Source organism: Phytophthora cinnamomi (genome assembly GCF_018691715.1).
Source record: "Phytophthora cinnamomi strain GKB4 chromosome Unknown Contig16, whole genome shotgun sequence".
Lineage (NCBI taxonomy): Eukaryota > Oomycota > Peronosporomycetes > Peronosporales > Peronosporaceae > Phytophthora > Phytophthora cinnamomi.
In genome coordinates, this window is record NW_027150949.1 from 1,164,687 (window position 1) to 1,180,900 (window position 16,214).

Below are 16,214 nucleotides of genomic sequence, written 5' to 3' on the forward strand. Positions count from 1 at the left end.
TCTGTGAGCAGACGGAAAACGATTGGGCCTGAAGCCACTGCAATTGCTGAAGCCGAGATTGCGACACCGAGACCCAGCACAAAACTTGCCCCTGTTCGCAGACGCAGTTTTCCTGTTATCTTGCCTCAAGTGCACGACCATCAGGTTTTAGTAGCTTCGTCGAAAGAAGCCCCAGTGAAAGGCAACGGCAGGCGGTCTGTGCTGATTCGAAGTCGCTCGCTTACACTTTTCGGTGACGCTTTCTTCAGAGACAGAGAACATTACAAAGGCTACTATCGAATAGCCAACGACGAACGCAAAGGTGGATCAGGCATCGACTTTGAAATCTTACAGCGCTGCCAACGACCGCAATATGCATCGCAGTTGCACTGGTATAATCGTTATCGACGCTGGAAGAGAAACTTGCAGCAGATCACTATACCAGCACTAAAACACTTTCTTACGCCCCGAGTGTCAGGAGACAACCCCGGCCAGAGGGCAACTCAAGTATCCCCATTAAGTGAAGACATGAGACTCGCTAGTCACCATCATCCGGTGAACGCGCGCTCTGAGGTCGTGGACACAGCTCGTCTACAAATCCCGAACCAACAAGTGCTCCGCGCCGCTATCAGCGACCTCCAGTCGAAACAATTCATTAGGCGCGTGAAGCAGATGGGGAAGGCATGGGACCTTATCATCCTTCTCGTGTCCGTGTACCACTTGGTCGTCACGCCTTTCAAGATGTGCTTCTCGCACGAAGTGTCGGTGATGTCTGACGCCGTGCTGCACAGTTGGTCAGGTCTTGAGATTTTTCTGGATATGCTCTGCCTCGTCGATCTTCTCTACAAAGTGTTGCATGCCTTACCCAAGCATAAAGTTCTTTCGATTGATCCGGCGGACAGGTCAACGGAGACTATTCGACGCGTACTCGCCATCTTCACAGCGGATTTACGTTTTGATCTCGTTGCAATGCTCCCGCTGGAGCTACTGCTGATTATCACCAGTGTACGATTACCACGTACTGTGTTGCATCTAAGCTCGGAGGATGCTAGTGCTTCTTGGTGGACAACGCGATGGGTTTTGCGAATGAATCGTATGCTGCTTGTTCGACGAATTCAACCTCTCTCGGAAGAATTATTCCAATTTGCGATCCACGATCTGAAGCTGCCTGTGAGCGAAGTAATACTTTATTTCCTCCGTTCGGTGGGTGCATACGTGGCAATTGGGCATATCCTAGCATGCATTTGGTTCCTGACGAGCGAGGTTGCGTTATGGTACTACGCGGAGTCGTGGCTATCGACACCAGGGATGTTAGCGTTCCGAACGGGAGCGATCATGGCGGTCGACATGAGCGAGTCACGTCGAACGCTTACAGAGATAGCGTCAGGCCTCCCACTAGATACTATCTCTCTCGGGCGCCAATATCTCCGGTCTCTGCTCTTCTCGTTGGAGTGCATCTCAACTCTCTTCTACGGCGACATCATCTCAATGAACCCATTGGAGCTTCTGGCCGAAATTGCAATCACCTTCTGGAGCATTTACATCTACGGCTCATTGATCGGTGCCCAGGGCGAACGAATCGACGCACAAGCTCGACAAGAAGCAGCGTTCGAACAAAATCTCGCGGAGCTGCAGCACTTTTTGAGCGAAAACGACGTGCCAAAAGGATTAAAGCGGCAGGTAAAAGCTTACTACGCTAGGATGTGGCGGCGTCACCAGGGGAAACCGGAATTCGCGTCGGTTGCGGACGTCTCGAAGGCGCTCTACGAAGACGTCGTGTTCGCCACCCAGCGCGATTTCGCCGCCCAAGTTCGCGTGTTCCGCGCACTAGATGAAAATTTCTTACGCGGACTACTTGTGTGCTTGGAGTATGTCGTGTGCTCTGAAGGGGAGGAGGTTGTCACGAAAGGGGACATGGACCGCAGCATGTATTTTATCGCGCAGGGGCGAATTTTGGTCCGACTCGATTCCGGCGAGTCGATGCGTGAGCGCGGCGAGTTTTTCGGTGAGTTCGCTCTTCTTTACGGAATTTCGCGGCTGGAGACGTGCATCGCCATTAGTGTAGCAGAACTATACCGACTCGACCACGAGCCGTACGAACGATTGTTGCAGGACTTCCCGGGCTACCGTCGCCGCAACAAACAGTCGTGGACGACCCCCGCCCCCCAAAACCACTCAGTGCTGCGAGCCAACAACTACGCCGGGAAACGGAAACACACGGCGACTACCATCATCGGGGCGGCTCCCATCCTTGCGTGTAGGGTGAATGTGCAAAATGTCGATGCTGACACGACCGTGAACATCGAGAACGAGGTGCCACACACTTTCGTGTACAAGTCGACGATGGAGATGATGGCCCAGTTGCACACCATGCATCCGGAAGAGGCGAAACAGTTGATTCTCAAAGTTCGAGCTGGCTCACGCAAGCGGCTCAGCAGGGAGATCGCTCAGGAGCAGCAAGACGACGACGATGATGACTACGACTAGCTTCAATGTCATAAATCCTAAATGTCTAGACATCTAAAGTTAGTCACCGTCTAGAATTATAGGTTGCAATTTAGATTGTCCTTCCAAGTAGGATATGAATACCATTTCGTGGATTTCATCTTTCAGAGGGTGTGTGGCGCACTCCATATTTCTAAAAACTATTTCTAAAACTGGCCTCTATTTCTAAACACTCCGATTAACCCCTTCAGCACCACGTGCTGTATCCTACAGGATAAAAGTTTTGATATCCTGTATTCTACAGGATAAAAACACACGTATAGTTAATTCAAGTAATCGTATACAAATACCAAGCGACCCGACTGAGATTAAGTTTCATGGTGTTGCTGCTAACCTCGAGCTAATAATTCCAACAGTAGTATCATAGTGGGAAAAACCCTCCCTGCTGCGTGTCTCCGGCACTCCTTTTGCGCGCTTCCCTCACGTCTCATTCAGAAACGCGCCGCCTGGAACCCAGATCTCAAGAAACCATAGTCGAGCTGTCTTTCTCCGCAATGTGGAGAAATCTTCGTGCGCGCGGATGGCGCCACCAGCCACCGCGCGGTATATCGACAATTACCAAGTACTACACGCCGAAGAGGTGGGCCAACAAGGCCAATGCAAAGCGCCGCGTGGACGTGTTTTGGGGTGAAGATGAACTGCTGCGCTTTGTACCCGAGCAAGGCAAGGAACCCCATACTGATGGACTAAACATCTTGTTGAGTACTCTAATTGATAATTGGTGTCCACAGAGGCTCTAGAACCACCAGCAAAGCGAGCGAAGGAGGCTGCTCTCCCGATTATACCATCGCAGCAGCGATCGGTGTTGGCTCATTCATCACACCTCCCGGATTCACTGTTGCCTGGACCATCCAGCGCGTACCCCAGGTCGACCAGCTTCGACCCGATGGCACCGGTGGGCAGACTCCGCGTCGGCTTCGGGGTCGCCAACTGCGCCAACAACTTCGACACTGCCGGTCGCGCATTCATCAGCGTCGACGTCATCGTCGACAGCAAGCACGCCTCCAGTTCGACGAGTACTCGCCATGTCGACCCCTGTACGACGCTCCCTGCCACCTCCGACTGACGCACCTGCCGTCGTTGCATCCAGTTGCGGTGGTTTTTTTTGAGTCAGGTGATGAAGATGACTTCTGTGTTGATGATGACGTTAGCGATGATGAAAGTCTGTATCATCCCGATGTGAGTGAGAGCGAAAGCAGCTACGAGAGTGAAGCCACGCCCTCCACACTGGAACCCATCAGTGAAGAGCCAAGCAACGATGAAGCGGATCTACTGCATCTATTGTACGTTTCCGCAAGCACTGAAGACTTGTCGAAATCTGACTTACGTCTCCATACGCTCAAGGGTTGGGACCTTCGCATGGAAGACACGAGTGAGCATTGTATATATGGTACAGGATATGTTCGAAAAATTAATTCTCTTATGCTGTCTGCTACAGGTCGTGGTCTCCAGCTTCCTGCAGCTCAGCTGGATCAACACCATACTGTCCCCACTGATATCGCCGAAGCAGTTGGTCTGAATCTCGAAGGGTTATTCTTTTTGATGCTCCCGAAAGACCTGTGGGGGACCATCGCGGATGCGTCAAATGAATATCAGCGATGGCAACGCAATTTCTCTCCTGAACAACTAGCAGAGTGGAATCGGCGTATGCGCGCCCGCAATAATGCATTCAAACCGAAGAGCCCCGCCCAACGACGCCGAGAGATGGCAAAGTTCAAGGAGATCCAGCCCTACGAGCTAGTGAACTTCATTGGGTTGCTGTGTGGGCGGGCATTGTGTCCGCATCGTGGGAAGTTGTCACGACATTGGGCAGCCAATGCCCACGGTGCAGTACCCAAAGGCACGTTCGGCAAGTATATGGCACGGCATCGATTTGAAGAGATCGTTCGCTATTTGCACTTCAGCAGCAATGATGATCCTGACGCGCGCCGAGTGAAAACCTGGAAGATCAAGCCAGTTGAGGATGCTATCAACGACAGCTTTAGCAGGGGAATGACCGTAGGGCCTCGGATTGCCTTTGATGAGGGCATGATTCCGATGAGAAGTCGGTTCAACCCTATGCGGCAGTACCTAAAGGCGAAACCCCACCCGTGGGGGACAAAGTGCTATTTGACGTGCGACTCAGCAACGGGTTACTGCTATCGAGCGGAAATTTATCAAGGCCGCGAACAAAGTGATCGGCGAGACTTGTTGCAGTCAGAGAACGCAGTAGTACGCAATATAGACATCGTTCTACAGGGGCAACGGAATCGACTTATCATTACAGACCGCTTTTACACAAGTGTTCTCCTCTCCTCGATGCTTCTTGACCGTGGGCTCTTCCATGTTGGGACCATTCGAACGGATCGCCTGGGCTTCTGCGCGGGTATTGTCTACAAAAAGAAAGAGTCCAGAGGCCACAGGGGATCTTATCGGATTGCACAGTCGCGCGTATTTTCGAATATGGTTGCGGTCACGTGGATGGATAATAAACCAGTCTACTTCCTCGCAACAGGATGCTCAACCGCCCTTACAACAGTGGGGCGGCGCGATGGCGCGCGTGTTGAGCAAATTCCGCCCCCCCCCCAACTGGTTCGAGACTACAATGAGGGCATGGGGGGCGCTGATATGCATGATCAAAAACGCCTTCAGCGCTTTTCAATTCAAAGGGCTATGCGCTTCAAGAAGTATTACCACACCATCTTTTTCGGGTTGGTCGACATGGCGCTGGTGAACATTTACATCATATACAGGCAGCTGTTTGCACGTAAGTACCCTGACAAACCGACGCCAACGCATTGTGACTTTATGGAAGAGATGCAGACCACGCTGCTGGCTGTCGGCCCGAGCGACTTCGAGGGCGATCTTTCGATAGAATCATTATTTGGTAGTCCACCACGAGCACACGCACGCCCTCGTTCTGCGGTACCGTCACGACACGTGCTTGAGCAGGTTGGAAACTTTCGACTTGTTCGTGTTGGAGACAAGATACAGCGGAAAAGGCGTCAGTATGCATGTAAGGTGTGTTCCATCTTACGACGTGCCGTGCACAAGCCTGCATGGGAGACGACGTATCTTTGCCGGAAGTGCTCAAATGCACATGGTAGCGGCATCATCTACCTCTGTCAGCGCTCCCGCCAGCACGACCCGACTGGCCCCGTGAACACAGCCACTTGCAGCCAAATCTGGCACGAAATGTGGCGAAACGGCTCGGACACTCCGGAAGGAGTCCGGTATTGCCGCAGAGCTCCGCAGAATGAAGACACCGCTGCAAATTCGAATAGCGAGGATAGTGAGGAAGCGGGGCCACAATGAATGCTAGTAATACAGTAGTATAATTCCACCACCGAATGTTTGCAGCGCACAAAGACTGCGCGGATTGATTGCGTGTTAGGGGTAAAATTGGCTTGTTCTCGGTCAGCTCATCACCTTCAACACCAACATTTTGATCGTAACAGCTCATCTACAGGATATTGGTACATGTTGCGTTGTCGATATCCTGTAGGATACGCTATATCAGTGGGATCAGGCGGGATTCCCTTTGACCGCTTCAAAACTCCGCAAATACTAGGACCAAGTACTATACAAACCTGTAGGCTACAGGATAAAAACGATCAAAATTGTGGTACTGAAGGGGTTAAAAGTTTTGTTCGGTATGATAATAAGGGATATTCCAAACTACGTCTGTAAGTTTGATCTAATTCGAAAACGCATCCGTAGAGAACCGTAAGCACCATTATAGAAGACTGCGTGCACCAAACGTACCTTGTGAAAAAAAAAAAACTCGTATAACAAGCACACAGATCGAATGCACACCGCTATATTACTTCTACAATCCCTTCGGTAAGATGGCTCGCAGCCTTCGTGAGATCAAGGTACCGTTCTAGAATTACACAATAGGAAGCTGACAAAGCGCTCGCCAACGGTTCATTGGCGCTTTTGACAGCGACAACGGTGAAGACGTATTCATGGTAGGAGAGGAGAGTGCGATGTTGCAGGGTGCTTGCTCAGTGCCCTACTACTCCATCTCACAGAGGTTCTCTCTCCTTTGGTGTACGTACACCTTTTGTAGTATGTATGCAAAATGTACCATGTCTACAATACCACACAATGGTATCACTGCTATATGTACTCGCAGCAATGTGACGGACCAGCACATCGATACAATCGCAGTGGTATACATTCGACTGTGCTCTGAGTTTCCCTCTGGTCTAAGTGTTCCATGGGGCTACCTTATTGTCACGGCAGACAGTAATTTAACGCTACTTATTAGTGTGCTCTCCCGTTAAATACGTCTAGTGGACGTATTCTGGAATTAGTTCAAAATTACGGAAGTAATTTAGAATTTCCCCATGATAATATCATGGCCCATGATATTATCGTGGCAGGCCCCGATTGGGAAACACATCAATCACAAGTATAACAAATTGAACACACAAGAAAGCGCTCGAACGACAAACAGCAATTTCATAGCATGTCCTACTACGTTTCGCAGTGATCGGACGTAATTCCCGTGACTTAGGTTCGTTCCAGTTATCAATAAGCACTTGACTTCCTGTAAGTTGAGGGACGCTTACCTGACGCGTCAAGATCAAACCACGTGTGTTTAGACGCTAGATGACTGGGAGATTGCTGAAGACTATCATATAGCCAGGGAGAACGCATCATGGAACCTATTGCATGGAAGATTCGAAATCTGTATGGGCAACATCCTTGTTGGGCTCTTACAATCCATTGATGTTGCTTGTAAAAATTCATATGGCGCGGTGTTTAGACCGACATGTCCGTATCTTCCGTTCATGTGCGTGCATGGAGGCCGTCGAACGAGTTTATGTGCGCTCGAAAGAAGTTGTTGCCAGCATGCCTTGTGTTTGGGCTCATTTTGATCTATAATATCACTTGATCACCACCACTACCGTTGTCTTCGTGGCATGACGTTGGCCAACCTCTGCACGTACTATAAGAATTTGGTCTAGGGTCACAGAGTCACCGTCAGGTATGAATCACGGTGAAAACTACACTCGGCACTACAATCTCTCACTCTTCGATTTGATCTCCAAGAGGCAAGTGACCCCTCCTCCTTCCAAGCCAAAGCATACGCATGGGTTTGAACAACGCTTGCTGCTGGCGGCAATCGCTCTCCTCGCGCAAGCAGGTGCGGTCCTGGCGCTCATTGACGTCAATCGGCCCACGGCGGTCAACGACCAGGCTGTTCTGCCGTCCGCTCAGACCTCCATCGCAGCCAAGCGATTTCTCCGAACCGATAAGCCCGCCGGCGAAAATGATAGCGAACTAGAGGAGCGACAGGGGCGGGTGCTAGCAGACATCGTGACACCAGGACTTCTCCTGGATCATGTTGGCAACGTAGTGACGACCGGGCTCCAACAACCAACTTTGCTCAACAAGATCGACAGTATCTCTCAGTATCTGCAGAACTGATTTTGGCTGTTGACAAAGAAATCACCGGAGGCCTTGAAAACTCAGCTAGGGCTGCACCATGCGGCCGACATCCGGAGTCACCCGAACTTTGATACCTGGCTCGCGTATGCGCGGTTCTACAATAAGCATCACCCAAACTACCGTGTCAACGGTTTGCCGGCGTAGCCATTGATCACTCTAGGGACATGTCGCCGTGATGGCGGTCAGAGTTCAAGCTTAGGCTGCGTCGCAGCACGAGTTCGCGCTGGTGCCCAATCAGCACCACGTCGGAGCGCAGGACGCGTGCCAAGGATTATGGCACGGCAGACTAGTGGGCCGCGGCACGCAGTTTACACAACGAGTGGGTGCTGGCACGCTCCCACTCGTCTTCATGTAGGAGTGCGCTCTAGCGGAGGCGCTCGATTTTCTTTACTCTACTTCTGCTCATTAATAAACTTTCCTGCTTGGAATCAAGCCCCGGGTAAACGCGACAAAGCTAGCTTTGCGCTCTTCGAAGCGCGAGTTTGTTGATCCCGGACGTCGCCGACTGTCCGGACTGCTGTTCTTCTTCGGTGCGCGTGTCAACCGAAGGGACTCCTGCCTGTCGTCGTAGGGTCGAGGACACTACCGACCTTCGTCGACTAAGTGCGAATCGGAAGTTCGCATCGGACTTAAGTGCGGCTCGCGTTAAGTTCGGCTCTGACAACTTCAACGTCAACTATGTCGGGGACTCGCTACACGGTGGATCCCGATGGCGATGTGGAGATGTCAATCCCCCAGCCTATCTTCGAGGTCATCAAGGCACCCGAGCTGACCAGCTGGGAGCATGCCGCTCTGGTTGAGTGGCACCGTGAGTGGGAACGCTATGTTGAGAAGATGCGTCACCGCTGCACTACTACCGGTGAGACGTATGAGAACGTTGTAGCCACTGTGAAGGGCTCTGTGAGACGCCAGACGCTGAAGAACCTGGCCACGTATGTGCTCAAGAAGCCTGTTGCCTCCGTCACCGATGCCGACATCATGGGAGTCGTCGAGGCACGCTGTCGTACACTCAAGAATGAGTTCGTACCTGATGTCTCGTCCCTGTTCCGTGCGAACTTAAGGATGGACCTGACGATCGATGACTGTGACGCGCGGATTTTCCGCTACTACGAGGACTTCAATGGGATCGTGGAGGACAACGGTCTACAAGGGCTGATGGGAGCGGATGACAAGGAAGGTACCAACTACAAGAACAGGATGAAGGCTCGCTGCCGCATTCTGGTCGAAAACCTGCAACCTTCTATCCTCAAGGCCCAGATCGATCGACTTATTGAGTTAGAGAGGCGTGACTGTAAGTCAGATGATGTTGCCCTCTTTGATTTGATACTGGAACATGCGAAAGTCCAGCAGCGCTTTCATCGAATGTCGCAGGACCATGCTGGAAAAATTGATGCCAAAGCGTTCAAGGCCGACCGCAAGCCGCCTCGGACCACGAGCTCCAAGCCAGCGCCTCGCCCTACAACTCCGGCACCACGAGCTCCAGGGACCGCTGCGCCGGCCACACCGCCTCCACGGGCTCCCCCCTCGTGATGGTTGCCTAGTGTGCAAGGGGGGCGCATTGGCTCAACGACTGCCCAAAGGCTACGGAAGCGCAGCGGACCGAAGCGCTGAAGAAGTTCCGCGAAGACAAGGAGCACCGCGCCAGCGCCTCGAGATCCAAGGCAGCGCGTTACAAGAGAAGTGCTATGTCTGTCTGCATCAACGGTCTTCTCACGGTCCCGTACGTCCCTGATACCGGTGCGGACAGAAGCATCATCCCAGAAGGCGTCGTGACTTCACTTCGTGCGGTTCAGCCCACCCTCTCACCTATCCTACTAAGTACGCCCGTGGAAGCCGAAATGGCGGACGGACGCAGGCTGAGGTGTGACCAAGAATTGCAACTGGACCTGGAGCTGATGACGATGGCCGGCCAGGTGTCGCTTCGATCGGTGCCATGCCTCGTTCTGAGAGGTGACGGCGACGAGCTGCTGCTCGGGCGCGACGTGCTGAAGGGGCTCGGTATTGACGTCGAGGAGCAGTTGGCTCAATTAGCCGAACCTGCACTGCTCGGTAGTGAGAACGACGAGTTTTCTGTGGGCGACGAACTTCCTTTTGCCCCACAGCCAATCAACTCTCTCGACGAACTGCTGGACTGCGCAGTTGGGAACGGGCTACCGGAAGAGCACGTCGGTGCCGTTCGCGCACTGCTTGATGAATTCCCCTATATTTGGCGCGACGCAGTCGGCGCAGACCTACCAGCAGACGTCGAACCACTTCGTGTCACGCTGCGACCCGATGCGGTCCCTCACCGGAGTGCGCCACGCAAGTACGCGCCGCTGCAGGCTGCTTTTATCCGCGACTATGTAAAGGCATTGGTTGATGGTGGTCTCATCGAACAGAATAACTCGGCACGCTGGGCATGTGCCGTGGTTCCCGTCCGCAAGCCAGGAACCCAGGATAAATTTCGGCTGACGATCGACTATCGACCTGTTAACAGTGTGACGGTCCCTATCGCCGGCACCATGCCGTCAGCTGCCATCCAAGCCGATGCTTTCCAGGGCAAGAAGATCTTCGCCCGATTTGACTTCACCCAAGGTTTCTGGCAGCTACCTCTTCATGAAGACAGTAGGGAGATTTTCTCGTTCGTCACGCCGGATGGCGTGTATACACCTACTAGAGTACCGCAAGGAGCGATGGACTCGGCGCTGCATTTTCAAAGCCAAGTGCAAGCGAAACTGGCACCGCTGATCCCACATTCGGCGTTGGTGTGGGTTGACGACGTGATCCTATTTGCGCCTACCATCGCCGAATTCCTGCAAACGCTGCGGACGTTTTTCGAGATTGTCAGTGCGGCCAACTTCAAGCTCAATCGTACAAAGTCGTCGCTTTTTGAGCTCGAGATCCTCTGGTGCGGGCGTCTTATTTCCAGTGAAGGTATTCGCCACGACCCGTCCCGAGTCAGCGCTCTCACAGAGCTCCCGCTACCCGCTACAGTCGCTGACCTACAATACTTCGTGTGCGCTACGACCTGGCTGCACGACTCGCTACCTGACTACGCGAGGACAATTGCACCGCTGCAAGACAAGCTGAATGATGAGCGCACCCGAATTGGTCGGCGAAGTCGCAATGCGTTGAACGTCCCTACGACGTGGTCTCCGGCCGAAGAAGTCGCGTTCAAGACTGTTGTATCACTGGTGAAGGACTCCGCGCTGATGGCTTTTCCGGATCCTGATGCCCAGTTGCTACTCTTCACAGATGCCTCGGCCACCGGCTACTCGATCATCCTCACACAGGTTCGCGATTGGGATGCTTCCCTACCTGTTGACGAACAGCACCACGAGATGATTATCTGCAAGGGTGGCCTGTTCAAGCATTCAGAGTTGAATTGGACCGTGGTGGAAAAGAGGCTTATCCGATTGTTAAAGCCTGTCAAGATCTCGAATATCTCCTGCTTCGCCCTCGTGGGTTCCGCCTCTACTGCGATCATGCCAACTTGGCATACATTTTTGCGCCGAGCGTCGAGCTCAAAAAGCACGTCCGGGACCGCTTGCAACGCTGGGCGATGCGTCTATGTGGTCTGCACTACACTATCGAACACATTCCTGGCGAAAAGAATGTGTGGGCGGATATCGTGTCCCGTTGGCATGCCCGCGAGATTGTTGCTGTGGCCGCTGTCCAGACACGCAGTCGTCACATCGTCCCAGTGGAAGAGTTATCACCGCTTCGTCCACTTGCTGACGAGCAGTTTATTTTTCCCAAGCGCGCTGACCTGCACGCTGCTCAACTTGCTGCCTCTCGTGAGCGCTCTCGGTTGCAGCACGCTTCGGAAGAGGAGGATGGTGTGGTGACCGTGGACAACCGCCCCTGGGCCCCACGAATGCAAAGGACCTGCTCGCCCGAATTTTTGTCGTCGCTCATTGCGGTTCACAAGGCCATCGCGGCCAGGATGCAATGGCCTTGGTGTTGAAAGAACGATTTTACACCGTGAATCTGGACGATAAAGTGGCCAAGTTCGTCCGACAGTGTCTACTCTGCAAGCACTTCAAGGGCCCTCGTCAGACTCCGCGCCCATATGGCCCGCTGCTGACACCGACGCAGCGAAATGAAGTGGTGCATTGGGACTTCCTGTCCCTTGGTGATGGTTTCGGCGACTCGAAGTATCTGCTGGTGGTGAAAGATGGAATATCCCACTTCTGTGAATTGTTTCCGTGCGCTACACCAACTGCCTACGTCGCGGCGGAATCACTCACACTCTGGTACGCACGGTATGGGCTACCACAGACTCTGAAGTCCGACCAGGGCACACACTTTCGCAACGAAATGGTGAAGCACCTCGCAGCGCGATTGAAGATGGAGCTGCACTTCACGCCAGTATACTCACCATGGTTGAACGGGACGATTGAAAGGCTGAACAAGGACGTCCTTCAAGTACTCCGAGCGCTGCTCATGGAGTATGGCCTGGACCAGCACGAGTGGCCATATCTGTTGCCTGCAATCCAAGCCAACTTAAACCACACTCCAGTCCCATCTCTTGCCGGTCATGCTCCTGTGGAGGTGTTCACGGGGCTGCCAGCTTCATCAGCATTGGACGTAATTGTGGTGCCCGCCGGTAGCGAGCACGCTGAACGCGTAGTCGACCTCGACGATATTGGCGGCTTTGTGGGCCAGCTTCGCTCTTCGCTGCACGCTATTCACCAGGACGTGTCAGATGCAAAGGAACGCCAGCGACTCCGCGACATGGCATCGCACAAGGGCATTCCTGTCAACTTCGACGTCGGTGACTTTGTGCTATGGTCAAGAATCGACCAACGTCTGCCGAACAACAAGCTGTTGGGTCACTGGGTCGGCCCCTTCAAAGTGGTTGCTGCTCTCGCCCACTCCTTCGAGATAGAGCACCTGGTGACTGGACGAAAGTACGATGTGCACGCTTCTCGTCTTAAATTCTACGCCGACGCCGAGCTGGACACGACTGCAGAGCTGTTGGAATTGGTCTCCAGCCAGGGCATGCTCTTGGGAGTCGAGAAGTTGGTCGACCATCGCTACAACCATGACCTGAACCGCTGGGAGCTTTTCGTCTCATGGGCCGGTCTCCAAGCCATCGAGAACTCATGGGAGCCGCTGATCACGTTGCTGCATGATGTCCCCGCGAAGGTGCGCGAGTACATCGACGCGGCTGAAGATGACGAACTCAGCGCTCAAATTGACTAGCAGCACGATACTGCAGCCGCATCCAAGCTTTGGAGGGCACTGTCGCCGTGATGGCGGTCAGAGTTCAAGCTTAGGCTGCGTCGCAGCACGAGTTCGCGCTGGTGCCCAATCAGCACCACGTCGGAGCGCAGGACGCGTGCCAAGGATTATGGCACGGCAGACTAGTGGGCCGCGGCACGCAGTTTACACAACGAGTGGGTGCTGGCACGCTCCCACTCGTCTTCATGTAGGAGTGCGCTCTAGCGGAGGCGCTCGATTTTCTTTACTCTACTTCTGCTCATTAATAAACTTTCCTGCTTGGAATCAAGCCCCGGGTAAACGCGACAGGACAAGTGATCTCAAATTTCCTCACAATCGAATTGGCCTTTGCTCTACCACGTATTCCGTATGATTCAGTTGAATTGTATGCCCTGACGGTTCGAATGCAGAAGCGCGTGCGAGTGTATTCCATTTGCATGTGCTGTAGGTTCTCAGTCTCAAGACAGCAAGCGTATTAGGCGATCGAATTCGGCGGAGAAGCAATTAAACCAGCATCTGTATAGGTTCTCTACGAATAGTCCATGTTACGCTGGACGCTTGTCGTGAGAGCTGGCCAGCACCAAACCAAAAACCGACATATGCCCCAGTGAGAAGTTCTCGCTCCAACAAACTCGAAATATTATCATTCATCCGAGGCCATTGAATTCTCAGAGTAGCAAAACCTGGGACGCCTACACCGACTTCACAAAGCCCAATAGATTGCCTGCTAAGTAGCTGCTTGTGTGTGTATTTCAGGTACATCGTTGAAGGAGTTTCTTCCCATGTTTGCAAGCCCAATTATAGGAGGCCCACCCAAGACATAACGGACGTATTTAGACACTGACGCTTACGACACGAACAAACTCCCGTGGACTGGAGAGTCGAGAAATCTACGCGGGGCAGTTGATGCGTTTGTAGCTCGCTGATGGCATGGCGTGGAACAAAATCCTACCAACAGCCGATCAACAAGGGCCAATTGCCGTCGTCGCCAACGGGGGTCCGTCACTCGAAGCGATTCCTATTCCATTGAAACGAGTTCCAAGCGGGCGACGGCTGCATCGCTTTGAGAGTTTTCGCTTGGTTCGGCCATTTTACGAGATTTATTATCGATTGTCCTGGACCACGAGGCACACCATCCACGTGGTAGTGAACCTATACGTCGTGCTGTACATTTTCCTCACGGTCCCTTTTCGAATCGCCTTTTACTATAACCCGTACCATTCAAGAGATGAAGAAAGTGTCCGGCGGTGGACGGAAGAACTCTCGGTGTTTGTAGTCGCGGACGGTGTCGCAGACTTCATCGGATTATTCCAGTTTCTAAGTTTTTACCGGCTATGGATGAACACGTTCGAGAATATATGGAGCTCTACTAGGTCCGAGGTGGCGAAAAAGCATATTACCGACCCGAAAAGAGTTAGTCCGAGGAACGTATTCTTCCGGTCTTCATCCTTTCGCAAGCGCCGGGGAAAAACCAAATGGACTATTGCAACGATCGGGTCCCATTCATCCATGACAGACGGAATAGCTGAAAGCTTCCTTGCGCAGCGTAAACGTTTATTTGCCCGCAGTGTCGAATTGGTTTTGGAGGTAATAGCGATCATACCTGTGGAGCTTATTCCTACAGCAGCGGGGAACTTCAATGCGCTACACCTGGTGCGGATTACTAAATTGTGCCGACTTTACAGACTTCGCCGCTACGTCGCTCGCATCGCCAAGATTTACGCGGACCGATCTTGGGTCCAGCACTTATCTTCTTCCGGCGTTGATACGCTGGTTCGTACAATTGGTGCTTGTGCTGGACTCTGTCACTGGGTGGCCTGTGGATACATGCTGATCGCACATGCCCAATGCGGCATCGATCTGGCGGCTTGCGATGAAAATGAGGAGAGTAGCTGGGTTGTTCGTGACAGACTTTTTGGTGCATCGGTGGCTAGGAAATACAGCAGGACGCTGTACTGGGCTTCGCGAACACTGGTCTTGCTTGGGTATGACGATGTGACTCCTGTGTCAAATGCAGAGACTGTATACGCAGTGCTTGTGACGCTGGTTGGTGCACTGTTTGGATCGTCGCTGCTGGCCAATTTTCTATTCCTGTTTCGATTCCGAAATGCTCGATATGCGGCGTACTCCGAGCACGTGGATAACGCACGAGAATACATGCGACTGCAGAACATACCGAGAGCAGTGAGGCATCAAGTAACGGCTTACTACAACTACGCATGGAGCACCCACCACAGTCTGGACAGCGAAGAAGCGCTGCAACTCATGCCCAAACATTTGCAGTCCAAAGTGGTTTCAACACTCAAGGCTAGCCGAATTAAACAAGTGTGTTTTCTGACGAAGGAGAGCGTTGAGTTCACTAACATGCTTGCTCTCGCTCTTGCTCGTCGAATATACTCACCAGAAGACCACATCATTGAGCCCAAAACCAATGCAGAAATGTTCTTTGTAATCCGCGGCAAAGTGGTGATATCAGCTTTCGATGGTTCGAGACCAAACGAATGTCAAGAAGGCGACTTCTTTGCAGATATATGCCTCCTGTTTCCAGAGCAATATGATCAAAAAGCCGTCGCTAAAACATTCTGCGAGCTTTACGTACTTGCCAAAGCAAAATTTGACGAAGCCATCACGGAATGTTATTGCGGAAGCGAAGTAGATGTGCGTTCACGAATGGCAGAGACTCTCGAAAAATATTCAATGCAACTCCACAAAATGAAGAAATTACTGGGCCTACGCGGGGCACATGAGAACGGGAGTAGGAAAAATTCAATGGGTGGAAGCTCGCACAGTCTGATGGCGGAAAAAGTGCTTTCCCATGATCGACGACGGGGGGCAAGCTGGCGCCTGCCTGGTTCCTCATTTAGCATGTACTGGAACGCAGCTCGTCTGTTAGCTATTATCTACGTTGCATTTGAGGTACCGTATTTTGGCGTGTTTATCTCTATGAGCAGCGAGAACCACATTTTCATGGTGCACCCTGAGCTTGGATTTCGTTTCATCCTTACGCTTTTGGTTGAGGGACTGTTCGCTGTCGACCTTGTACTGCGCTCTGCGTTCTTCGCTTATATGGATCCAGATGTGATGTT

At 52.4% G+C, this 16,214-nt stretch overlaps 2 protein-coding genes across 2 annotated transcripts; both read left to right on the forward strand.

The window, feature by feature from the left end:
* Positions 1-1,314: 1,314 nt before the first annotated feature.
* Positions 1,315-2,466, forward strand: IUM83_02483 (Cyclic nucleotide-gated channel cone photoreceptor subunit alpha; the record flags this gene model as incomplete). Its single annotated transcript, XM_067926408.1, has 1 exon — positions 1,315-2,466. The coding sequence occupies one exon, from the start codon at positions 1,315-1,317 to the stop codon at positions 2,464-2,466; it is 1,152 nt and encodes a 383-aa protein (XP_067796658.1).
* A 7,295-nt stretch (positions 2,467-9,761) lies between these two features.
* On the forward strand, positions 9,762-13,110 carry IUM83_02484 (Gag/polymerase/env Polyprotein; the record flags this gene model as incomplete). Its single annotated transcript, XM_067926409.1, has 2 exons — positions 9,762-11,363; positions 11,848-13,110. The coding sequence occupies 2 exons, from the start codon at positions 9,762-9,764 to the stop codon at positions 13,108-13,110; spliced, it is 2,865 nt and encodes a 954-aa protein (XP_067796729.1).
* Between the last annotated feature and the right edge of the window lie 3,104 nt (positions 13,111-16,214).